The sequence below is a fragment of the Hyla sarda genome, chromosome 8 (genome assembly GCF_029499605.1).
Source record: "Hyla sarda isolate aHylSar1 chromosome 8, aHylSar1.hap1, whole genome shotgun sequence".
Lineage (NCBI taxonomy): Eukaryota > Metazoa > Chordata > Amphibia > Anura > Hylidae > Hyla > Hyla sarda.
In genome coordinates, this window is record NC_079196.1 from 95,895,901 (window position 1) to 95,923,291 (window position 27,391).

Here is a 27,391-nt window from a genome sequence, read left to right on the forward strand (position 1 = left end):
AAAAAATACAGAAAAACTAACTAAATCACTAAAGAAAATTATGGAATCTTAAACAGATGAATTTTGAGCTCTACAGTTTTTCTTTCAGTTTTTTTAAGCCAAAGCCAAAAGTAGATTTAAAAGGAATTGGAAATATAAAGAAATTAATATACTTTTACTTGCTGCTGGATCCACTTCTGGCTTTGCCTTAAAAGGCTAAAATGAAAAACTGTCACAAAAAGCTGTGTGTGAAACCCTGCTATGGGTATGTAATATGTAAGGTAATATGTAAGTAACGGATACATGCTGCGATTTTCTACATATATAATATCCCACTGACAAACGGGACTTCTTTGTCAGATTCTGACAGAAGACTGAACATGTTCAATATTCTGTCGGAATCCAATTCCTCTTCGGAAGTTCAAATGTGCAACTTCTGCTTTGTGAACACAGCAAAGGAATCCCCGTTGTAGTCAATGGGATTGTGATGCAAGACAGAGTCCATGAGGAACACCTAATGGACATTTCCTGTGCATTCTACTTAGAAAATCTGTAGTGTGAACGAGCCCTTTATATGTAGAGCTGCCCTCCCACCATTCTCTATAAATTGGACACAGAGAGATGTAGCTGAAGCTGGGCGCCAACTGTAGAGTGCCTGGTGAGTTTCGTGCATGAGCCTTTCCATGAACGGGACTTGTGCATGGAACAAACTCGAACAAACTGGGTGTCATATGGTTTCCTCTGCAACTGTACTGCCCAGTGTCAGCTTTGTGTCTCTTATCCCCCAATCTGTGCAGCTCTGTCCAGCTCTGGAGTAACACTTTAAAGAAATTATATGGGATTCTGGATTCCTCAAATGGGTTACTTAAAGATGGGAGGTGCCGTATCCCCTCACGTGAATGACCATGCACAAAGATGCTCTGTTCACTATCTATTGGAGTAACAAACATAGTACGATAGAATAATAAACTATATACGGCATAAGACATTTTCTGCAAATATTGAAGATTAGCTGCTTAGCCAGAGGACATTGAACCCTGCAGGGTGGAGGTTGGATTTAATGGCAACCAGGGAAATAAATGAAAGCTTGAAAGATTTTGCTGCCTGAGGGAGTTGGATCAGCCAGAAGTATTTAATACATTTGCCATCAGTTGAAAGAACTTTCTTTACTTTACATTAGGTTTACATTGAAGCCGGGTAGGGACATAATGGTTTCCAGTCTGATTATATCTTTTGAGGAGATTATATTGGAAATCTCTACTGATTCTGAAAGTTAGCTTCCATTCACATTTGGATAGGCTTCATTTGAAAGCCTGGAACGTTAAAGATCCAAGTTAAAAAGTAGAGATTTGTTGGAGCCAATCACATGTAACCTGTTGTCAACAAAAAAGGCCTCTGTAAATAGAGTGTGTTCTAGAAACTAAAAGAAACTGTATGCATTGCTGGATTCTATATTCTGTAGCCCCATCTATTTTCTATGCATTCTTTCTCTGCCCACTCTCATTGGGGGGGGGGGGGGGGTGATTTGTACATTTAGTGTTTTTAAACCTGTTTTTGTAGTATTTGTACTTTAATATGTTTAGTGTATCCTCGTCCATTTATATGTGAACTGACTAAAGACAGACAATTTATGGTATGTGCAGTGTGTTTTTTGTTTTGTTTATTTGTATTGTGCTTCTTTGGATTAATGGAATTAATGTATTTTGCCTTGCAGACTAGCGCTCTGTTTATAGGGTTTACCCACTCTTCTCTTGGTAGTTGGTGGACATACCTCCTGTAATAAGACACAATGGGGGAGATTTATCAAAGGATTTAGACTGGTTTTTCTTGTCTAAATTTGTCGCACAGAAAGTCGCAGTCTAAATATGTGCGACTTTTTTGCGACTTTTGCTCTAGAGGATTTTTAGAACATGATGCATGCTAGTCTATTTTAGACTGAAATGCATTGAAAAATGCATTGGTGCTGAATTTATCAAAAGCGACTTTTCAGCGACAAGTCGCATAGGCTGAAAGTACGCCGAAATGTCAGACCATGTTGGAGCAGGTTTAAATATAGACTAAAGCATAGATCATGCAGTCTGTGCACAGAATTTATCAAGAGCCGTGCGCCATTTGATAAATTAGGTGCACAATAGACCAGACTAACACTCTGTAGTTTGGTCTATATTGATGCAGGACATAGACAACTTTGATAAATATCCCCCAATGAGAGCTGAGCTGGGCTATAGCTGGAGATTAATGGAGGTTACAGGACCCCATCGGATCAGATTTAGTTTTTTTAATTACACTTTAAGGGGTTGAAAGGATCCAACACCCAACTTGCAGCTGACTGCAGATTATTGGGTGTTTAGTTCTTAAGAGGTTAACCATGTTTGATCTCCTCCCAAAAGTGGATGTTAAAAGACTCCCTCATAAAGTGATTTTTCTCATTGCTGCCACTTCTGCAAAAAAAGGTTAAGTGACCTTTAAGTTCTTTCCTACAAACAGAATTATCTAAAAATGATATCACATGGAATTCTCTTAAAGGGATATTCCAGGATCTAAGCTTTTATCCCCTATCCAGAGGATTTCCGAGACTGGAGATGTGGCGTAACGTCACGCCCCCTCTGTAATGTCACGCCCACTCCTTGATGTCATGCCATGACCCCTCTATTCATGTCTATGGGAGGGGGTGTAACGGCCATCACAGAGGGGGCGTGACGTTACATCACGTCTCCAGTCTCGGAAACCCGGAAGCTTCCGACACTAGAGACACAGCCCTGCATACAATTCGGGTGGTGCAGGGAGATCGTGGGGGTCCCAGCAGAGGGCCTCCCATGATCAGACATTTCATCCCCTATCCTCTGGATAGGGGATAAAAGCTTAGATCCCAGAATACCACCTTAATGAGGATGCCAGAGAATAATGTTAACAGAGAGACTTTTCTTATAGCCATCTAATTATGTGCAAATAAGTCTACATGCATTGGATGTTAAAAGAGCAGTAGAAATCTATGTGTCCAATTCAATTGTTTTCGACAAGCAGAGAACTTATTCCTTCAATTTTCAGCTCTAATAAGGATTGTAAAGCTTTTTATGACATGTTAATTAGTGAATTAAAGATGATCCCATTGCAATCTCCCGTATGGGGCCCCGGCTGAGCTGCTGTGTGTGACGTTTCGCACACAGAAGAGCAGCTGGTATAAACCCGCTTGTAAAAACATGCCAAAGTGCTCCTGTGTCTAAGCTTCTTCCATAGAGATGAATGGAGGGGGCGTTTTTCGATCAGCTGAGCCAGGGTTCCATATGGGAGATTGTAGGGGTTTCCTGCGGACGGACCCCCGTGATCGGACATTTATCCCTTATCCTGTGTATACATATCTTAGCACTAGACATCTTCTTTAAAGTGTACCTGTTGTCAACAAAAACTTTTAATATAATGTAGATAATACCATTATATATATGTATTTGTAATATACTTTGTTTACAAATTGTGTATATTTTTGGGTGAAAAAATGTTGTCCCTGCAGCTATTGCCTGTGTGTCTCTATGAGAGGTCCAAATACAGGAAGTGAGGGCAGGACAAGCAGGGGTGTGTGCAGACTCCTGGCTTGTCAATCATCCTGATGTATGAGCCGGGAGCATGTGATAGAGGCTCAGTGCACACCGTCCTGCTTATTCTTAGTGCAAATTTTTTAACCAATGTATATTATAAATATACATATACTGGTATCTAAATTATATAAAAAAGTTTTTGTTGACGACAGGTACACTTTAAAAAAAACAATCCACATTTGTCTATCAAAGTACATTTAACTCCTAAAGTATATTTAACTTCATCCACGTCACACCTTTCAAGGATATCTGTAATGCTGCATTATGGTCTTCATCATCAACATTTACTAAAAACTACAGGATGATAAAAGAAAATAAAAAAGATCCTTTAGGCAACTGATGCATTTACTTCTGTTCCATGCTAGCGCTCCCCAGTGGTCTTGGCTTTGCTTCTGTGATGATGACTGCCTATATGAGTTTATGACCTATATGACTGCGGATCTGCTACTCCCCTTTGTACAGCAGGATTATCTCTCCTCTAAAATACATACTGGGTATCGCTGTGTGTGGCTATGTCTGAACTATTAAGTCTAAACTATAACAAAAATTGCTGATTTTTGGTCACAAAACTTCAAATATTCGCCATCGAAGCCGGCAGGCTTGGTGAGAAGAAGATTTTACCATACTGTATACACCATGTTGCCACGCGTTATATATGCTAAAATCTGATGACAGGTTTCCTTTAAAGGCGAGGAGGTAGAAACTAAAATGCAAAAGTAAAAATTGACTGAGTACTTAAGGGGTTAATCACTTTATGGCATTCTCAATCTTGGCCCAATATGTATTATTTTCATTTTCACTCACATTCAGAGCACTATAACTTTTTTATTTTTTAACCAACGCAGCACTATGAGCGCTTGTATTTGCAAGAAATGTATAACTTACTATTTGTGTTTAAAATGATTGCAAAATAAATAAAAAGAATTATGAAAAATGAAAATTTTTATATTTGTATTTTTTTTCTCTTAATAAATTATAAAAGGGTTATCTGTGAAGCAGAGAAGATATTACCCTTTTTTGCTCCGTAACTCTTATTTACGCACTCTGAATGTCTCGGAACTATACCTTCTCATATGAAAGGGAACGGGTGCCAAGTTGTGATCATTATGTTGGGGGCAAAGCCACAGACGCATACAACGACTAAAAGCTGCAGAATGTGTCCGATGTTATGCCTTCATGCATTGATCCCAACTTGGCACCTGCATCCTCTCATCTCAATGGCGGATGTGAGCACCTGAAAGCCAAATAGGTAATAACTTTTCTTCTCCCTGGACAACTCCTTTAACAATGTGATCTTCTGAACTATTTTATAATATTTAGTATGCTAAAGAATTGTTGTATGTTAGTAACAAACTGACAGGGAACTATTAGGCCGTCAAATTTTATAGCCTTTTTTTAGGTCCCTGGCTGCTATGCCATGCCAACCAACTAGGGATGTAAGAAAAAATCGATTCTCGCGATAATCGCGATTTTTCATTTGCCGATACAGAATCGATTCAAAATATTTTTGAATCGATTCTTTTAGGGATGTGGAATTTTTAATAAAACGCACTTTTCTTACCTGCCAACGAGCCCGCGGAGCTCCGGTACAGGTGTTCGGTCCCCGGGCTGTATTCTTCTTACTTCCTGTTAGTCCGGCACGTCACATGGAGCTTCAGCCTATCACCAGCCGCAGCGATGTCCCGCCTCCGCTGGTGATAGGCTGAAGCTCCATGTGACGTGCCGGACTAACAGGAAGTAAGAAGAATACAGCCCGGGGACCCAACACCTGTACCGGACTGTACCGGAGCTCCGCGGGCTCGTTGGCAGGTAAGATAAAGTGTGTTTTATTTTATTTTGCAGCCCGGAGTACTAGATCGCCGCTGTCAAAGCTGACAGCGGCGTCTATTGGGATCTATGAATGCTCCCAGGTGGGCGATATATCGCGATGTATCGTCACCTAGACGGTATCGCGATATATCGCGATATATCGAATCGCCACACTGGTATCGCGATTCGAATCGAATCGCCAAATTCTTGGCGATTCACACCCCTACAACCAACCGGCACCCATCATTGCAGCCAAATTTGCCAGTGGGGTGACAGACGGAGTTCCTTCTTTGGTCTCTGGTGAGCTAGTTGCCACAGTTGCTATTGACCATAGTATATAAGGGGTTAAAACCAAGTGCTTCAGAGATAACTTTAGTTTAAACACTTGCAGCCATTGTCTACTGTATTTTACAGCCAGCACCCACTGCTGATGGCACCAACATAGTGCCAGTGCTATCAACTGGACACAACTGCGTTATAGATGGGTCCATAGTGAGGAGTCTGGGGAACAAAGTATCCTATGCAAGCTGCCTATGGACTTGAGGAGAGCAAAATTCGGCTAAGGCTCTGTTCTCACTACCACTGTGGTTTTTATTTATAATGGAAGCCATGACACTACCAGATCTGTTGTACAACTGATACAATTGGTGCCTGAATGACCTCATTGATTTCTAATGAATTTGTTGTGTTTTCTTCCATCTTGACTTAAAGGGGTACTCCGGTGGTCAATGTGTTTTTCCGTTTTTGACTTACCCTATTTGTTTCATTTCTATTCTTGTTGTTTAGCCTACTCTATTTCCGTTCTTTGTTGTCTTTTTATCCTCCACTTTGTTTTCCTATCTTTGCTTCTATTTCCTGTTTCTTGCTGTGCTGAAAACTACAAATCCCAGCATGCCACACGCCTTGCTGGTTTGGGGCGGCTCCTTTTTTTTTGTTTGTTTGTACCGCCCTTTACCCACCCTACTATTTTCCCGGGTCAGCCCCTTATACACAGCACACTAATATAAATCAGCCCTGGTTGGGATACACTGTCATACACACACAAAAGGGACTACAACTCCCAGCATGTGTCATTCAGGAGTTTTCAGTCTGTGGTATAACACCAGCATGCTGCCTCTGTAGTCTCCTGGGGGTTGTAGTTAACCACACCTCTGTAGGGCATACACCTGTGTTTCCCAACCAGTGTGCCTCCAGGTGTTGCAAAACTACAACTCCCAGCATGCCACGACAGCCTTTGGGCATGCTGGGAGTTGTAGATTTGCAACAGCTGGAGGCACACTGGTTGGGAAACACTGGTGTAACATGATGTGTATGCTGAATAGGCTAGAACAGTGTTTCCCAACCAGTGTACCTCCAGCTGTTGCAAATTTACAACTCCCGGCATGCCCAAAGTCTGTCAGGGCATGCTGGGAGTTGTAGTTTTGCAACAGCTGGAGGCACACTGGTTTGTAAACACTAGCAAACACACACACAACAGGGACTACAACTCCCAGCATGTGTCATGCAGGAGTCCCCCCTCCCCCTTTACATATAGGGGGAGATTTATCAAAACCTGTGCAGAGGAAAACTTGCCCAGTTGCTTATAGCAACCAATCAGCTTGCTGCTTTCATTTTTATGAAGGCCTGTGAAAAATGAAAGTAGCGATCTGATTGGTTGCTATGGGCAACTGGGCAAGTTTTCCTCTGCACAGGTTTGATAAATCTCCCCCATAGAGATCATTCCCAGTATGAGATTTATTCCCCTGCAGTCCATACATCCCCAGCCCGTGCACCTTCTCATCCTCCCCTTCAGATAACACTTATCTTCTCTGTGAGGTCCTTCTCCTGTGCAGACCTGTGTCCTTAGAATACAGAGCAGGAGGGAGGGGAGGTGCTGTGTACTCAGCTGGATGAGATGAGAGGGCGTGGCTTATTTCTCTCATGCAGACAGAGAAAAAAAAAAAGCTGTGACATCTTGTCCACAACAGACTCAGAACTGTGGACAACAGTAAAACTGTACGTCATGGGCAGTTCCTGTCCCCACCGTGCGCCGGGCGGAGATCGGGTCGGGATGCCTGCTGAAATCGTTCAGCAGGCATCCCGTGCAAATGCCCAGGGGGATCATCAGACCCCCCCATGTCGGTGAATTCACACATGCGATTTGCGGCTATTCCGGCGATGCGGGTCACGTGTGACCCGCTGACCCGGAGATACAAGGTGATCGGGGGTGTATGATACACCCCCTATCACCCACTGTATCTATGGGGAGGTGGCGATTTCGTCACCCCCCCCAGGATCGTCCAGCCAATAGCAGCCGGCAGGGGAGGGGTTAACAGCATCTTCCCGCAGCTCCCGCCGCTGGCTGAGTTCAGTCAGCGGTCAGAGCTGCTGGAGGAAGACCGGGACCCCCCCCCCCTGCCGAGATCGGAGCCCCCACAGAAGAAAAGAAGCCCCCCATAGATTAGGGAAAGAATACAACCCAGGGAAAGAAAGGGTAAAAAGTAAAAAAAAAAATGTAAAATCCCCCCCCCGACCCCCTAATAGGTCCACAAGGGTCTTCTGCAGTTTTTCAGTGTGACCCGGGCCCTATTAGGGGTTCAGGGCGCTGCATTAGCCCCCCATTTTTTTTTTTGGCTGCAGCATTTTTTCCCCCCCATATAACGGTGTGTGATTTCTAATCACACACCGTTATACATAGTTACACCAAGCACACACACAGTACATCCCCCCCCCCCCATCAACGCCCCCCCCCCCCCCCCCCACCGTAGAAAAAAGGCGATGGCTCGCCGGGCATTTTCGGTAGCGGTGGCATATGCTTTTCTTGCCTCCGACTCCGAATCTGCCAGTGAGGACGATGAAGATCCAACATTCCTGTGTTCTTCATCGTCCTCCTCATCATCTAGTACTGATGATGAGCCCCCTGCACGGCGGCGGAGACGCCACCAGGCGAGGCCACGCACCCCCCATGATAGTGGCCCAGTGGCCGGCACTAGTGCGAGTGGTGATGCCGCTCGTACTAGGAGTCCGACCCCCCAGACAAGTTTACCGGAGCCCCCTTCCGATGAACCTGTCTGGAGACCCCCAGAGGCTTATCAGCCACGGATTGCGGAGTTTGTTGGCGACTCCGGAATCCGGATTGACAATTCTGGATTCACTGAAATTGACTATTTCAGTTATTTTTTCAGTGACAGTTTTGTCAATCTGATGGTGGAGCAGACGAATCTGTACGCCAGGCAGTTCATCGCCCACCACCCGGATTCTTTTTTGGCCAGGTCCAATGAATAGTACGCCATCAGTGCAACAGAAATGAGGACATTTTGGGGCCTCTTGCTGCATATGGGCCTGGTCAAAAAGCCAAGTGTCAGACAGTACTGGAGCGGGGACGTCCTCTACCAGACCCCGCTTTACAGTATGGTCATGACACGGAAGCGGTTCGAGGCCATTTGGAAATGCCTGCATTATGCAGATAATGCGGCATGTCCACCCCGAAGTGATCCCGCCTATGACCGGCTTTACAAAGTGAGGCCGGTCATCGATCACTTTGAAGCCAAATTTTTGGAGGCCTACGTACCGCTTAGGGAGCTCTCGGTTGATGAGTCTCTTATCAGTTTTAGGGGAGACTCATCTTCCGCCAGTATATTCCCTCGAAGCGGGCGTGATATGGCGTGAAGCTCTATAAACTTTGTGAGAGTACCTCTGGGTACACTCTCAAGTTTAGAGTGTATGAGGGACGAGATTCCCGTATTGAACCCCCAGATTGTTCCCCCACTCTGGGTGTTAGCGGGAAAATCGTTTGGGAGCTTGTGCACCGATTGCTGGATAAGGGTTACCACGTGTACGTGGACAACTTTTATACCAGCATCCCTCTGTTCACATCCCTTGCCGCCAGATCGACGTCCGCTTGTGGGACCGTGCGGAAAAACCAGAGAGGCCTGAATCTACATTTTGTTAAGACACCTATTCCCAAGGGTGAGTCCCGTGCCCTTACCCATGAAAACCTGTTGCTGGTCAAGTATAAGGATAAGAGGGATGTCCTTATGCTGACCACTATTCATGGTAACGGCAGCTCACCTGTCCCTGTGCGAGGTACCACAACAACGGTCCTCAAGCCCGATTGTATTCTGGACTACAATCGGTATATGGGGGGAGTTGATCTTTCTGATCAAGTCCTCAAGCCATATAACGCCATGCGGAAAACATGGGTATGGTACAAGAAAGTTGCGGTCTACGTGGTACAGGTTGCCATGTACAACTCTTTTGTACTGTCCCAGTACGCTGGCAACACAGGGACATTCCTCCAGCTCCAAGAAGAAGTCCTAAAGGTCCTGATCTTTGGCGACCGGGAAAGAGCAGGCCGGACTTCCCAAGGAACTGGAAATATAGGTGCCAGGATCGTCCCAGGCCAACACTTTCCATGTGAGGTCCCCCACACTGGAAAGAAGGGACGAGCCCAGAAAAGATGCAGAGTGTGTTACAAGAGGGGGATTCGGAAGGACACCATCACTCAATGTGACACTTTCCCTGATCAGCCGGGCCTCTGCATTAAGGATTGCTTCAGGGAGTATCACACTTCCATGGAGTACTAAATTTTCCCTCTTCATTTTAATTTTCCACAATTTGACCCCAGTGTACCAAGTCCAGAGTACATTTGAGGCAACAGGTTAGGGACGGCCACACACATCACATTCCCAGAATGATGATTCAGAGCATAGGGTTTGGGGTGGGCATATTTTTTAGTTTTGGATTTGCTCTGGATCATCATTCTGGGAACATAACCTGTTTTATAATTTTATGTCCCACTGTACCCCATTTTAGTTATTTAGTGTACCCCAGTTATTTACCCCATGTAATGCCCCTTGAGGGGGGCTCCCACTGTTCTGGCTCCATAGGAGAAATACACAGCTCAAGGACCCTGACTGATCTCCGGCACCTCTGAGACCGGTGTGCATGCTGTTTACGCCCAGACATGAGGTATGTCCTTACTCCAAAAAAATGTACTAACAAATTTATAATGACATTTTCTCCTTTTACCACTTGTGAGAATGAAAAATTTGGGGTAACCCCAGCATTTTAGTGTAAAAAAACTCAAATTTTTCCTTTTCACATCCCACTTAATGAACATTTATCAAACACCTGTGGGGGGTTAAGGCTCACTGTACCCCTTGTTACGTTCCTTGCGGGGTGTAGTTTCCAAAATAGTATGCCATGTGTTTTTTTTTTTTTGCTGTCCTGGCACCATAGGGGCTTCCTAAATGCGACATGCCCCCCCATTTCAGCAAAATTTGCAAATGTGACTACTTCTCTTCTAAACATTGTGGTGCGCCTGCAGTGCACTTGACGTCCACATATGGGGTGTTTCCATACTCAGAAGAGATGGGGTTACAAATTTTGGGGGGACTTTTCTCCTATTACCCCTTGCAAAAATTTACCCCTTTACCCTTTGTAAATTTGGGGGAAAACTAGCATTTTACTGAAAAAAAAAGAAAAAATAATTTACACATCCAACTTTTAACGAAAAGTCGTCAAACACCTGTGGGGTGTTAAGGCTTACTGTACTCCTTGTTACATTCCTTGAGGGGTGTAGTTTCCAAAATAGTATGCCATGTGTTTTTTTTTTGCTGTCCTGGCACTATAGGGGCTTCCTAAATGGGACATGCCCCCCAAAAACCATTTCAGGAAAAATTGCTTTGCAAAAGCCAGATGTCACTCCTTCCCTTCTGAGCATTGTAGTGCGCCCGCAGTGCACTTGACGTCCACATATGGGGTGTTTCCATACTCAGAAGAGATGGGGTTACCAATTTTGGGCGGCATTTTCTCCTATTACCCCTTGCAAAAATTGAACATTTGGGGGAAAACTAGCATTTTAGTGAAAAAAAAAGAAAAAATTATTTACACATCCAACTTTTAACGAAAAGTCGTCAAACACCTGTGGGGTGTTAAGGCTCACTGTACCCCTTGTTACGTTCCTTAAGGGGTGTAGTTTCCAAAATAGTATGCCATGTGGGTTTTTTGTGCTGTCCTGGCACCATAAGGGCTTCCTAAATGGGACATGCCCCCCAAAAACCATTTCAGGAAAAATTGCTTTGCAAAAGCCAGATGTGACTCCTTCTCTTCTGAGCATTGTAGTGCGCCCGCAGTGCACTTGACGTCCACATATGGGGTGTTTCCATACTCAGAAGAGATGGGTTTACAAATTTTGGGGGGCATTTTCTCCTATTACCCCTTGCAAAAATTGAAAATTTGGGGAAAAACTAACATTTTAGTGAAAAAAAATAAATAATAATTTACACATCCAACTTTAACGAAAAGTCGTCAAACACCTGTGTGGTGCTAAGGCTCACTGTACCCCTTGTTACGTTCCTTGAGGGGTGTAGTTTCCAAAATAGTATGCCATGTGGTTTTTTTTTGCTGTCCTGGCAACATAGGGGCTTCCTAAATGCGACATGCCACCCAAAAACCATTTCAGAAAAACTCACTCTCCAAAATCCCACTGTCGCGCCTTCCCTTCTGAGCCCTCTAGTGCACCCACCAAACACTTGACATACACATATGAGGTATTTCCTTACTCGAGAGAAATTGGGTTACACATTTTAGGAAGATTTCTCTCCTTTTACCCCTTGTAAAAATTCAAAAACAGGGTCTACAAGAACATGCGAGTGTAAAAAATGAAGATTTTGAATTTTCTCCTTCAATTTGCTGCTATTCCTGTGAAACACCCAAAGGGTTAACAAACCATTTAAATGTCATTTTGAATACTTTGAGGGGTGCAGTTTTTATAATGGGGTCATTTGTGGGGTATTTCTAATAAGAAGGCCCTTCAAATCCACTTCAAAACAGAACTGGTACCTGAAAAATTTCGATTTTGAAAATTTTGTTAAAAATTGGAAAATTGCTGCTATAATTTGAAGCCCTCTGATGTCTTCCAAAAGTAAAAACATTTCAACTTTATGATGCAATCATAAAGTAGACATGTTGTATATGTGAATCATTATATAATTTATTTGGAATATTCATTTTCCTGAATAGAGCAGAGAGCTTCAAAGTTAAAAAAAATGCTAAATTTTCAATTTTTTCATCAAATTTTGGAATTTTTCACCAAGAAACGATGCAAGAATCGACAAAATTTTACCACTAACATAAAGTAGAATATGTCACGAAAAAACAATCTCGGAATCAGAATGAAAGGTAAAAGCATCCCAGAGTTATTAATGCTTAAAGTGAAAGTGGTCAGATATTCAAAAAAATGGCCGGGTCCTACAGTGAAAATTGGCTGGGTCCTTAAGGGGTTAAAGAATAGTGTTACATGTAGGACTATAACTTCTATCAAAGCTGCAAAGACTGTCAATAGAGGTCCTGAACGGATGGAAGTGTGAACATATACTCATTTTTTATATATGTACATGAATATACAGACATGTAAAAGAAATTTAACATGAAATTTGCATGCGATGACCACAACATACCTGTCAAGGACTTCCCAGAGCTGACAGGTGCAGAAATAGATTTGAATAATTTCTAAATGAGGAAAAAAAAGGAAAAGAAAAAAACAGGAGAAAATGTAAATCATAAGAAAGCTGTATAACACAATGAAACGACACCTTATATTTAGTATTCTGAGATCATTTCTCTGCCAACAGATTTATTTGCATAAAATGTAATTTAACTAAACAGTTAATGTAGATTATACTTAATTTGTAGAATGCAAGCCAAAGGTTAATTTGCCTTCAAAGTAATCCACCATTAGAAAAACATAGCTGTTTTCAACCAAATACCACACATCCCCCTAAGGTTGTATTTGGTATTACAATTTGGCTTTACTGAGTTTAATTAAACAGAGCTACAAAACCTCACAGAAACTGAGGACAAGAATAGCACTGTTTCTGAAAGGATAACCCTGTTAAAGGGGTACTTCGGTGGAAAACTAATGTTTTTAAATCAACTGAGGCCACAAAGTTTAAAAGATTTGCAAATTCTATTTTAAAAATCTTAATTCTTCCAGTACTTATCCGCGGCTGTATACTACAGAAAACGTTGTGTATTTTCTCTGACCACAGTCCAGTCTGACCACAGTGCTTTCTGCTGACTTCTCGGTCCATGTCTGCAACTTTCCAGAGTAGAAGCAAATCCCCATAGCAAATCTCTCCTGCTCTGGACAGTTCCTGACACGGACAGAGGTGTCAGCAGAGAGCACTGTGGTCAGACTGAAAAGAACTACACAACTTTCTTTGGCGCATACAGCAGCTGATAAGTACTGGCAGGGTTAAGATTTTTGAATAGAAGAAATTTACAAATCTGTAACTTCCTGGCACCAGTTGATTTGAAAACATTAGTTTTCCACCAGAGTACCCCTTTAAATCAATTTATAGTATTTGTGCACAGGGATTGTCAATCTGCATGGAGAGCACATGCTGACCCCCGCTCCGTGCAGGAGATCACAGGGGGGCCCTTTGGTGAGAACACCAGGATCTGACACTTATCTCCTACATACATTTTCTGACACTTATCCCCTACATACATTTTTCTAAACTGGATAACCCTAACGAACAAGTACCGTATTTTTCGCCGTATAAGAAGCACTTTTTCTTCCCCAAAACTGGGGGGGAAAAGTCGGTGCGTCTTATTCAGCAAATACACCCCTATCGCGGCAGTCCCTGCGGCCATCAACGGCCGGGACCCGCGGCTAATACAGGACATCACCGATCGCGGTGATGCCCTGTATTAACCCTTCAGACACGGCGATCAAAGCTGACCGCCACGTCTGAGGGGAAAATGGCACTAACCCGGCTGTTCAGTTAGGCTGTTCGGGACCGCCGCGATTTCACCGCATCGGTCCCGAACAGCCCGACTGAATTGCCGGGTTAGTGCTTACAGGACACCGGGTGGGACCTTACCTGCCCCCTCGGTGTCTTCTCCGTTCAGAGATCCCCTGTATGGCCGGCGCTCTCCTTCCTCGTCATCACGTCGTCGCGTACGTGCGTCGACGTGCGTAACAACGTGATAGCAGCGACGGAGAGCGAGGATACCCGGCCGGCAGCAGAGACGTTCCGGAGCGAGGGGGACACAGCGACAGCGATGGAGCGACATCCAGGGCAGCGGTGACTGGTCCGGAGCGGCGGGGACACGTGAGTATTACCTCCTATGCAGTGGTCTTCAATCTGCGGACCTCCAGCCGTTGGCTGTCCGGGCATGCTGGGAGTTGTAGTTTTGCAACAACTGGAGGTCCGCAGGTTGAAGACCACTATTGGATTCAAAATCTTTATTTTTTTAGATTTTGCACCTATAAATTGGGTGCGTCTTATACGCCAGTGCGTCCTATAGGACGAAAAATACGGTAAGCGTTGTAGTGATCAAAAATGCCGGTAATAGCCACATCTTGCATTTGTCACTGCATAGAATTCCTTAGATAAATTGCAACCGCGCTCTGCACATATGTTATGCTGTGCCTGTGCTATGCTGTGATAAAGATTTTACAAAGAAAACATCTTTGCTGTCATAGAGACTTAGATCGCTCTGAACTTCTTAAGATTCCCTGCTAAATGAGCGAGTTCAAGATTCTGTTTACAACATGGTAGTAATTGTCGACAGAGTCCAATCTCTGATACAGAGCAGTTCAAACCCACTGTGGTTCATTAATTCCAATGACAGCTGGTCCCACAGAGATAAAAGGTAGCCGACAGGAGAAAACAAAACTATAATTAATCTTGGCTAGCTTTTTTATTTCTTTATGTAGCATCAACTTTTCTTATTTTAGGAATAACTTTATATTTCCAACTTTATTTAAATAGATTTTATCTATATATTTTCTGTGGGGTAGATAGGATTAGTACAGGGTCTCCATATCATTACGTTTTGCTTCAATGGCAATCATTAAGTAAACAGAACTACAGCAAAGACTAAGGGCCCTTGTACACTATGGAAATGTCACTCTGAATTGTTCCGAACGCAATTCCGCTTGCAGCAGAATCTCATTGATCTCAATGAGATTCTACGGGACTGTGCACAGTACGAAAGTTCTGTAGAAAAACTTCAGAGGTAGATTTAATTTCACCAAAACAATGAAAATATTAATTTTTTTGTCAGAATTCCACCTGGAGCTAAATAGCAGTCAATACGCCCATTAAGAGGCGATTCTGCCAGAGGCTGCTGCAAACAGAGATTGTGCTTGGAATAAATCTGAGGTTCATTTCTGTAGTGGGCAAGGGCTCTAAGGGTGCTCTTACACAGTGCAGTTTTGTAGCAGATTTATTGCCGTATTGAAGCCAAAAAAAACGAGGATCATAATTAAATAGAAAATATGGAATAGATTCAGAAAAGAATAAAAAGTTACATCTGTTCTTTTATTCAGGATCCACACCTGGTTTTAGCCTCAAAACTGCAGAGTATAAGAACAGTCTTAGTCTATGTTCGCACGGCAGAATTTCTGTGTAGAATTTTGGCAGAAAATTCAGCTAGGAAATTCTGCAAAATTTACTGCACATTGAATTGAATGGGGGATTCCACTGTCCTATTCACATGGAAGGATTTCCGCTGCAGAAATTCTGCTTTCTAGATTCTGCAAAAAACATTGAACATGTCTGGGTCGAATGCCATTGAACTCAATGGGGCTTTGAATATCGGCAGAAATTTGTGTTTTGAGCACACATAAATTCCACTCAAATTCTGCAAAACTACAAAAATTCAGCAGCAAGCTTTGCAGAACGGATGTGAATCATGTGAACATAGCCTTAGGGTATGTTCACACATCCGCATCCTTATGAGATTCCTGCGGTGAGTTTTCCACAGAGCAAAATTTGCAGGAGACTACATTGACTTCAGTGGGGTCTGTTGTGGGTTTTCCACTGCGGAAATTCCGCCATGGAAGACCTGCTCACTCCAGGCTAAGTGATCAAGTTGTCTATCCTACTGACACATATCTGTGAATAAGTATGCATCTAGAGAGAGCTGTCAATAACAGAGTAGGACTGCCCACTTGAATACTAAGCCCAAAATAAGTAGAGATTTCCATGAATAAATTACAAGTTATCCTGGAACTTTTTTCCCTAATCTATATACCAATCCTCCTGCTCTGCATTTTTTTTTTTAAATCAGATAATTTTTATTAAGTTTTTTTTGTAAACACATGTTAACAATAACATACAGTCCCCAACAACCCCCCCCCCACACACACATAGAACCATTCCGTCTCAGCCCCACCCCATCAATGCCTGCTCTGCATTTTAGTGCAAAAACTCTGTAAAGCAATGCTGCAGGATAAATCCATGCAAATTTTAGATAGTCAGTATTAGGAAGTCAGTATTATAAAGTAATGTATAAGAAGTCATGAATTACAAGAACAAAGCTGCTTCACCAATGGCCTTGGGCTTTGCACATGAACTGATGACTCTCACAGCAATCTGCACAGAGACAGATGTGAGTGCAAGCTCTTAACATCACTACAGTGATGTGTTAAGACAATTCAGAGGTGACAACTCTAGTATTGCCACTATTATGGCCACTGATTGGTTACTGTGGTCATGTGTCAGCAAGACAAAACATTGCTGCAGTAGTGTAGACAATACAGTATAGTGTTGGAACAGTGAACAATCAGTGATGAATTAGCGTGGGATTTAAATGGTTAGTATGACTACAGTCAGCATCTACACTCTCAGTAACTGTTTATAGGAATTTTATTTAACTGTAAAAAAATGAAGATTCCAAATATTTTTTTAACGCAGAAACATAGAATGTGTTGACAGATAAGAGCTATTAGGCCCATCTAGTCTGCCCAATATTCTTAATACTATGAATAATGCCTGGCCCTATGTTATATGAAGGATAGCCTTATATCTATCTCTATCTTCTATAAAGGATAGCCTTCTTTTAAATATTCTCTCCTCCTTTACCATGTTGATTCCCTATATGTATTTAAAAGTTTCTATCATATCCCCTCTGTCTCATCATTCTTCCAAGCTATACATGTTAAGGTCCTTTAACCTTTCTTCATAAGTTTTATCCTTCAACCCATGTACTAGTTTAACTCTTCTCTGAACCTCACATGCTGAGGTTAGGACTGTATCACATAGTCTATACTCTGCCCAAGGGTTTTTATGTCCCAGGTGCATTATCTTGCACGTATCCACATTCAACTTTAGTTGCCAGAGTTCTGACCATTCTTCTAGTTTTCCTAAATCCTTTTCCATTTGGTGCATCTTTCCAGAAATATTGACCGTTACAATCTTTGTGTCATCACCAAAAAGACATACCTTACTATCGAGACCTTCTGCAATATCACTGATAAAGATATTAAACAAAATGACTCTGAATATTCTCCATTAACTACAACCCTAAGTTGTCTGTCCCTCAGCCACTGCCTAATCCATTCAACAATATGGGAGTCCAAGCTCAATTACTGTAGTTTATTCAAAGATCTTCTATGCGGGACAGTGTTAAAAGCCTTACTAAAATCTAGATAAGCAATGTCTACTGCACCTCCACCATCTATTATTTTAGTCACCCAATCAAAAAAATCAATAAGATTAGTTTGACATGATCTCCCTGAAGTAAACCCATGTTGTTTTCATCTTGCAATCCATAAGATTTTAGATGTTCCACAATCCTATTCTTTAGAAGAGTTGCCATTAATTTCCCCACTATTGATGTCAGACTTACTGGCCTATAGTTGCCCGATTCATCTCTCCTACCTTTCTTATGAATAGGGATAACATTTGCTGATTTCCAGTCTTCTGAGACAACTCCTGTTACCGGTGATTGATTCAATAAATGTGATAACGGTTTTGCTAGTTCACTGCTAAGCTCTTTTAATATCTTTGGGTGTGTCTCATCACGCACCTGTGACTTATTTGTCTTAACTAGGGATGTCCCGATACCATTTTTTTTAAATACCAAGTAAGAGTAAGTTCTCGCCAATACCAATTACCGATACATTTTTCTATGTCAGTTGACAGGATTTTTATTTATTTTTTATGGGAAAAGGGAATGTTTTTAGTTTTTATTAGAGGAAGGGCTTTTTTATATAAAAAAAAAAGATTTTGTTTTATTTAAAAGGGATGGGGTGATTCAAATTTTTATTAGGGAAGGGGGTAATTCATATTTATTATTTATTTATTTTTCACCTTTTTCTTTAATCCCCATAGGGCACTATTACATGCAATCCCGATCAGCATCCTTGAGCTAACCAGCAGTTAACTTCAGGACTTTTAGACGCTGCGATCAACTTTGATTGTGGGGTCTAAAACTTTAATGCCAGACATCACCGCATTCGGGTGGGCTGCATAGTTTAGCACCTCCGTGATACCTGCCGGCAGGGGTCCCGCCGGCGAGTATCGGATTAGGTATTGGGGACATTTGCACAAGTACAAGTACTCATGCAAATGTCCAGTATCGGTCCCGATACCGATACCAGTATCGGGTCATCCCTAGTCTTAACTTTAGACAGCTGACTTAGGACCTCTTCCTCTGTAAAGACACATGCATCAAAAGATGTATTAGTCTTTCTCCCTAACTGAGGTCCTTTTTCTTCTGTAAAAACTGAACAGAAGTATTTTTTTAGACAGTCGGCTTGTCCTTTATCCTCTTTAACCTTCCTTCCTCTCTTTTTAACTTAGTTATTCCTTGGTTTAATTTCCTTTTTTCTTTTATTTATCTGAAGAATCTCTTATCTCCTTTTTTCACTAACTGAACTAGTTTTTCTTCTGCCTGCGCTTTAGAAGCTCTTATAACTTGCTTTTCCTCTTTCTGCCTGATCTTATAGATTTCTTATCTTCATTGCTTTGTTTTTTATTTTTATTTATAATCACTGAATGCTAGCTTTTTGTTTTTATATGATTTTGGCCACTTCTGCAGAGTGCCACAGTGGTCTCTTCTTTTTTTGCTTTTACTGCCAACCTAACACAATTATCTGTTGCCTTTAAGTAGTCCCATTTCTCTGGGACTCCATTTAAACTGTTAAAGTTGGATAGGGACTTATTTACCACTAATCTCATTTTAGAAAAGTCGTTTTTTCTAAAATCTAAAACTTTTGTTTTTGTGTGGTGTAACTCTGTTGGTGTGACTCTGGTGTGTCACTGTTCTTATATTCAACCACAAAACATTGCACTTCATACCTCCATAGGGCTAATGAAATCATTTGTCCCACTGTTGTACACATAGATCATTGCATCATAGAGCCGATGCTCCCAACACATTTGAACAATCTGAAAAATACAAGATCAAGATCAAACATTTTACAACCCAGTAAATAAATGTGGTGCATGTACATATTAGCACCACACAAAATAAAGGTGGACAATACCAACAATGATAAATCCCCCCAAGTGTTGTCTTCATCAGGTGTGCTTGAGATAAAAAACAATAAATAGTGTTCCACAAAGTTAAGGGAAGAAATCATTGACATAAAAAGGATATAAAAAGGCAGCAAAGGCCCTGAAAGTTCCTAGAGACAGCTGGAAGCATGCAAGTTTAAAGTTAAAGCAACACAGGCTACACTATGTGGATGTGGCAGAAAAATAAAGCTATCATCGGCTGCCACCAGTTGGTCAAAACCCCTTGAGCTAAAGACCTGCAGCAAGGTTGGTAAGAGCAGGAACTGTACTTTCTATTTTCACAGTAAAGCGCATACTAAACTCTGAAGGCTTTTATGCCCAAAGTTGCAGATAAATAGGTTTGCTGCTTACAACATAAAAGAAAAGTTTGCTTCAATAAGATTAAAAAATGAATAAGTCACCAAGGTTTTTGTATTCTGTTCTGTAGAAAAATAAAAGCAAACAAACAAACTTTTTGGGCCTATGAATCAGCAGTATGTCTGGAGGAAGAACAAGCATATATGAAAAGACTACCCTGCCTGCTTTATCCGACACTTAAAAATCTACAACGGTAGGATGAATTCAATCAAGTATCAGGAATTCCAAAGAGGGAACATCATTGTCTTCTCCGCTACCCCAAGCTGCCCCCCTCCCCCCCCCCCCCCCCCGCAATCTCCCGTATGGGGACCAGGCAATGCCGCGGTCTCTACGCGGCTAATGCGTATGTCGTCAACCTCTCCCATAGAGACACATGGAGGGGGCATGTCGGCCACGGTGTCATACTGCGGCCGACGTGCTTCCTGCACAGGAGAGCCGTGGCAGAGTTGGGGCCCCATATAGGAGATCGCAGGGGGTCCCAGCATTCCCCCCCCCCGATCAGACACTTATCCCCTATTCTGCAGATAGGGGATAAGTGTCTAGGGCTGCAGATCTCCTTTAAGAACATGAGTGACACAAGAAAGAAAGAAAGTCAACAAGGTACCTGCTGAATGTCAAGGCTTGTGACGTCCATATGTATTATACAAGCCTCTACATTCTCCATTAGGCCTCGATCCTGAAAGTGAAGGAGAAGGTCCTTCATTACTTGGGTGGTAAGACCAGGAAGCTGATCCCGCAGAAGATATGGCTCTAAACACTCCAAGAAGACTCCTTTGGCAACACAGTTCTCACTTAATTTGTCATACATTTGACTGAACAGGATATCACTATAAAGAAATCACAAAACAGAGCATTAAAAGCTGTAACAATGCCCAAAAACAGCAATTTAAACAAAAATCTAAAATCTTCATGAAAAACTGAGAACTTAGGAGATGGGACTACCCCTCTGATGGTAAAAAAAAGAAATAAAATTAAATTAAAAAAATAAACTGATCCAAAAAGGAATTTGTTCGGTGTTTGTAGGTGTAACATGTAGCTTAGGCAGGGAATTTTGGCATAAACATTGGACTGAGGGCTTATGCACATGACTATATCATAGGTTCATAGCATGGAGCCCATAAACTGCTGTGGCCTCATAAAGATCAATAGTATGTTGCATAGAAGAACTATAATGTTAGTGCTTATATGGTAATACAGAACCCCAGGGATTCTGGGTGTGTAGGACGTGCCTGAGACCTAAGCATAATTCTTTAAACTATGTCACTATATACATATATATATATATATATATATATATATATACACACACACACACACACAGTGAAATCTCTCTTAGTGGACACCTCCTAATAGGGGACACCTCCCAATAGCTGACAGTTTTTAATTCCCCGGCAGAGTCCCATAAGACTTAATGTATTTGCACCCTCCGAATAGGGGACATTCCCAATAGTGGTTGCGGACACTCCCAATACGGGATAACAGGAGACAAAACACTTCCATTAGGAGAAAAAACAATCCCAACAGTGGACAACCAATTTATGTGCCGTCCCTACCGTGTACACAGGGCCGCTGTAATGGGGTACAGCCAATACCCCAGGCCCCCGCTGCACCCCACTGCAGAAGCCCCAGCACAGAAGCAGAAGACGATGTTTAAACAGGGGTCTTCTGCTTCTGTACATCCGCCGGCCACATCATTCATTCCCCTCCTTCCCTGATCCCCCCCCCTGTGCCACTTTATTCCCCTGTGCCAAATCATACCCCTTTATTACCCCCTGTGCCATATTATTTCTCTTGATCCTCCCTGTGCTATTTAATTCCTACTTCATCACCCACTCTTTACCACCCCCTGTGGCATTTCTTCCCCTCCCCGGGCTATTTTATTCCCCTTTTATCCCCCCATGCCACTTCATAAAGAGGAGGGGTGATGAATGATAAAGAGGAGGGGTGATCAAGTGGAAATGATGTGGCATAGGGGGTAAGGGGAGGGGATAATTTGGCACAATGCACGGGGGAATAAGATAGCAATGGGGTATAAAAGGGGGGATGAAATGATACACAGGGGGGGTGATAAGGGGAGATTAAACAACACTAGGAAATTATACTGTAATATAGCTTTTTATAGTGTTTTTACACTCTGGACTGAGTACAGGACAGTATTTTGTCATTTAGGAAGAATTTTAACCTTTTACCTAAAAAAAATGGACATCTCTCATTAGGGGACATTTTTTCCGCTATTGGGAGATTTTGCTATATATACAGTCCACACAACTGAGCAAACGTTACTCTGTGGAGCTTCTCACATACATATACAAAAGTTTGTGCTGTTTTATCCATTTTAAGGTTGTAAAATGTCCACTGAGTTCTAAGGAGACCATATAAAATGCCGATCTCCTAACCTGTTTTTTCAAAAGATTTTTTAAAAGCCTGCATGGTTTTGTTACATTTAGAGTGGGAACTGAAGCTTGTATTCAAAGGTATACACTTTGTTGTTGTTTTTTACTTTAAAATAATCTTTAAAGGGCTTCAAGACCTACGGTAGTTTACACTGGCACTTTGAACCATTAAACAAGAGATGCTGCTAGGGCAGTCATCATAAAATGTGCACCACTTTTATCTGCATGCAAATACTTTGCCTTTTCAATAATCACAGACCACGTCAATGGTGCTCATGGTAAGAGCAATACTGTAAACCACTTGAACGCATCTCATCCAGCTGCTCTAATTTCATCTGCTTCACCATCTGCCACTTCAAAAGGCCCCTGATTCATTTGACGCTAGGAAATATTATGACCTTCCAGATTCTGATATCATTGATAGCTGATGAGTCTGTGTTGTAATCCTAAATAATTGAAGAGCCATTTTAAAGACACCTATTTCCAATCATTGTAAATCAATGTGTCAGTGTCAGGCTTACATACTTTCACTTGCTAACATGTCATTTATTGCAGGGATTTTTCTCATTTTATTGTATTATTTCCTAATAAACTTTAATTATGTATTCCCTTATTTATATGGCACCAACATATAACAAAGTGCTGTATAGAGCTTGTTATTACTTAAATCTGTTGTTGTCCTCATTGTAGTCTACAATCTAAATTTCAAATTCACCCATAAGTTTTTCTGGAGCGTGTGAGGAAACCAGAGTACCTGGGGTAAACCCACGCAAATGGGTAGAACACTCCTTAGGCTATGTTCACACACCAGAATTTCTGCATAGAATTCTGCATGAATTTATAGCCAATACACTTCAATGGGTTTCCGCTGTCCCATTTACACAGCAAAATTTCTGCTGCAGAATTTCTGCTGCAGGAATTCCGTTGAAGTGAATTGGCTATAAATTCATGCAGAGTTCCATGCAGAATTTGTGCAGAAATTCTGCCAAGTGAACATAGCCTAACTTTAAAGGGGTACTCTAGTGGAAAACAATTGTTTTCATATCAACAGGATCCAGAAAGTTAAACAGATTTGTAAATTCATAAAGAAAAAATATGTATCGGCGCTATTGGATAACTGATAAATCGCTAATAGGTTAAATGTAGAAGATTCCTACCAGATCAGCATTGGAGGCGCGGCACTGTGTGATCCACTCTCTCGATAGTGATGGCGATAGTTGTACCACTCCGGTATAAAGTTCCGTTCACTTCTTTATGTTCTGATATCCTGTGAAGATTGTGGTAATTGAATGGAGCTTGAGTAGTCCTGTAGCATGTGCGATGTACCGGGACAGCAGGGAGCCAAACGCCGGGAGATAATGCTCCGGCCGGAAGCGTCTCACCGGCTTGCTTCCCTGCTGATACAGCGCAAAAAAGTGACCCAAAGAGCTAATAGTGACATCACTACTGGTAGAGCCTAGGGCCAAAAAGGATCTGATGCGTTTCTGAAAGTCTGCTTTCTTTCCTCAGAGATCTCTGAGGAATATCTTCTAGGAATCTTCTACATTTAACCTATTAGCGATTTATCAGTTAGCTTATTGTATATACCTCCAATAGCGCAGATACATATTTTTTCTTTATTAGTTTTAACTATCTTTTGAGTGGAAACACAGGGATCCCCTCTATTGTATCTAGGCTGCATAAAACGATCTGGCAGTGCGCTGGTGCCATATTTTTATACAGATTTGTAAATTACCGTATTTATCGGGGTATACCACGCACCGGCCTATAACACGCACCCTCATTTTACCAAGGATATTTGGGTAAAAAGTTTTTTACCCAAATATCCATGGTAAAATGAGGGTGCGTGTGTGCGCGTGTATACCCCGATACATCCCCAGGAAAGGCAGGGGGAGAGAGGCCGTCGCTGCCCACTTCTCTCCCCCTGCCTTTCCTGGGGTCTAGAGCCCTGCTGCCGGCCCTTCTCTCCCCCTTGCTATCGGCGCCGCTGCCCGTTCTCTCCCCCTGACTATGGGTGCCGGCGCCGATAGCCAGGGGGAGAGAAGCGGCGCCGACAGCCAGGGGGAGAGAAGGGGCAGCGGCACCCATTGCCGGCGCCGCTGCCCCGTTGCCTCCCCCCATCCCCGGTGGCATAATTACCTGGGTCGGGTCCGCGCTGCTCCAGGCCTCCGGCATGCGTCCCCTGCGTCGTTGCTATGCACGGCGCGGCGCCGTGCAGCGCATAGCAACGACGAAGGGGACGCACGCCGGAGGCCTACAGCAGCGCGGACCCGACCCAGGTAATTATGCCACTGGGGATGGGGGGAGGCAACGGGGCAGCGGCGCTGGCAATGGGTGCCGCTGCCCCTTCTCTCCCCCTGGCTATCGGCGCCGGTACCGATAGTCAGGGGGACAGAACGGGCAGCGGCGCCGATAGCCAGGGGGTGAGAAGGGCCGGCAGCAGGGCTCTAGACCCCAGGGAAGGCAGGGGGAGAGAAGCGGGCAGCGACGGCCTCTCTCCCCCTGCCTTTCCTGGGGCGGTATCGGCGTATAACACGCACATAGACTTTAGGCTAAAAGTTTTAGCCTAAAAAGTGCGTGTTATACGCCGATAAATACGGTACTTCTATTTAAAAATCCTAATCCTTCAAGGACTTATCAGCTGCTGCTTGCTCCAGAGGAATCTGTGAAGTTCTTTTCTGTCTGATCACAGTGGTCTCTGCTGACACATCTGTTTGTGTCAGGAACTGTCCAGAGTAGGAGCAAATCCCCATAGCAAACCTCTCCTGCTCTGGACAGTTCCTGACATGGACAGAGGTGTCAGTAGAGAGCACTGTGGTCAGACAGAAAAGAACTACACAACTTCCTCTGGAGCATACAGCAGCTGATAAGTACTGGAAGGATTATGATTTTTTTTTAAATAAGTCATTTACAAATCTGTTTAATTTTCTGGCACCAGTTTATGTGAAAAAAGAAAAAAATGTTTTCCACCGGAGTACCCCTTTAACTACTTTCCTGATGCTTCTCACAAGATTGCAAATGGAGGGAATGTGTCAGCACCATCAATCTGTTCTAACCCCCATAATCCCAATAAACTAGGCTAAACATTAAAGGATTGCCATGCTTCAGAAAAATATAGTTTTACCACTGGCTTTCCGGGAGTGTTTTTGCCAGGTCCGCTAAGCAGTTTCTATGCACATTTTCCCATCCGACTCACAATGATTGATAGTTCTCTCTTTACACACAAATAAGAGGGGAGCATATTTTTACAGTTAACATGAAACTAGTGATGGTAAGGACAAAGGCTTCTAATGCCCCCATACCTGCAATAAAATCTGTAATATTGCTACATGTAGATAAAATCTGCAGTATGAACAATGACTACTTAAAAATAAGGGGATATTCCAAACTTATGCTGTACATACAGGAAGAGAGTGGTGAGGCCAGTCACTGGTTGCAGCATGAATTAAACACATTGGCTTCGGTTGTTTGAGTGAGAGAGGGCTTCACTGATGGCATGACATGCTAGCCGTCGCTCCTGAGATCCGTTCACTGCCTCACCTCCTCTCTCTCCCTTTCCCTCCAATGTGAGCCGAAATGTGGGAGTGGTAGCCTGCGCCACCCCATTTCGCAATGGGATCTCTGAGCCCTCTTGCTAGAAAAGAGACCTTGGCTAGAAAAATGGAAGTAGGGAGAAAGAAACAGACTGACCCCCTGAGCGCTGGATGTGCAGTGGAGCCCCCTGTGCTTGGGGTCCGGTGAGAGCGGATCCTACGACGCGTTGGGGGTTAAAGTCCTGCTCGGAGTACTTCATAGGGATCCGGGCACTGCTCGGCTCGATCTCCTTTCATCACGTGAGACCCCGAACGGCAGCAGTGTGGAGCCGTGCGGATAGAGGGGGCCGGACGCTGCGCGTGGGTGGAAGCCAAGAGACCCCAGACTCCAGGTGGGAGAAAACCCCAGAGGAATGTAAGAGGGGGCTCGGTGGGGAGATTCTTTTCTTATATCGGAGTCTGGGCTATCGGGGGAGGGAGAAACAAAAAGGACTCTGGAAGGCTCCTCAATATGGTATATGGTTGTGATCCTGTCCCTCCCTGTAAGAAGGGAGACTGCATATACTATGACTGGAGGAATGGACATAAGTATAAGTTTCAGGAGACCTCGTGTCGGTAAGAGGGACATGGTGGTCTTGGTAAAACTGAAGCCTCAAGCCCTTTTTACTCCTTTTAATACAGCATTGCAGCCTGCTATATATCTTATACATATATATACCTTATGTGCAGGGCTCAAGTCCTGCAGGAACGCGTGGGAACTGAGTTCCTGCACTTTTTTCACAACAGGAACACCATTCCCATTAGCAGTAGTTCTGCAGGACCGGCCCTTGAGTAAAAAACGTGGGTGAGTTCCTGCACTTTTTTTCCCCAGAACTTGACCCCTGCTTATGTGACTCTCACAGGCTCTGGCCTGAATCTGAATATTATATGACCTGCCGGGGATACTAAAGACTGCTGAGACACGGACAATATCCTGAAACCACACATCTGTGAGAGAGGCGGCGTGCTCCAGGTAAGTTGGAGGTTCACCATCCATCTTAAATGGACATTTATACCCAAAAAGCCAGTCATCTATACACATATCCACACTATGTTACCCTTGCAGGTGCATACCATGTTTGAATATTGTATGATATGTGTAGGGCTGGAGCACAGACCACGTTCATAGCTGCGGGGAAATGTTGATGATCAATTGCTGTTCTACCAGGCAAGTTAGAATGTATAAGGCTCAAAATACATAAAGGTCAGTAAAATATACTTCAGCCAAAGATGATTGTTAACACTGTCTCCACCCTCAGAACAGCTGGAGGTGCAAATAGGACTGAACATTATAATACTAGAAAGCAGCAATGCCACCTAATATACACCACAGGTGCTCTGATGTACAGTCACCCAAGGAAAAATCCTATATTGGTAGAATTGATACA

The 27,391-nt window shown here is 43.0% G+C and overlaps 1 protein-coding gene across 5 annotated transcripts in view; it reads right to left on the bottom strand.

Moving 5' to 3' along the window:
- VPS8 (VPS8 subunit of CORVET complex) overlaps positions 1 to 27,391 on the bottom strand; it is a 281,893-nt gene that overhangs the window by 158,840 nt on the left and 95,662 nt on the right. For all 5 annotated transcript variants that reach the window (XM_056535311.1, XM_056535309.1, XM_056535310.1 and 2 more), the window contains 3 exons: positions 20,643 to 20,865; positions 19,463 to 19,552; positions 12,824 to 12,875 (listed from right to left, as the gene is read on the bottom strand). In XM_056535311.1, coding sequence (XP_056391286.1) covers positions 12,824 to 12,875; positions 19,463 to 19,552; positions 20,643 to 20,865 — 365 coding nt within the window. The remainder of the gene's footprint in view (positions 1 to 12,823; positions 12,876 to 19,462; positions 19,553 to 20,642; positions 20,866 to 27,391) is intronic.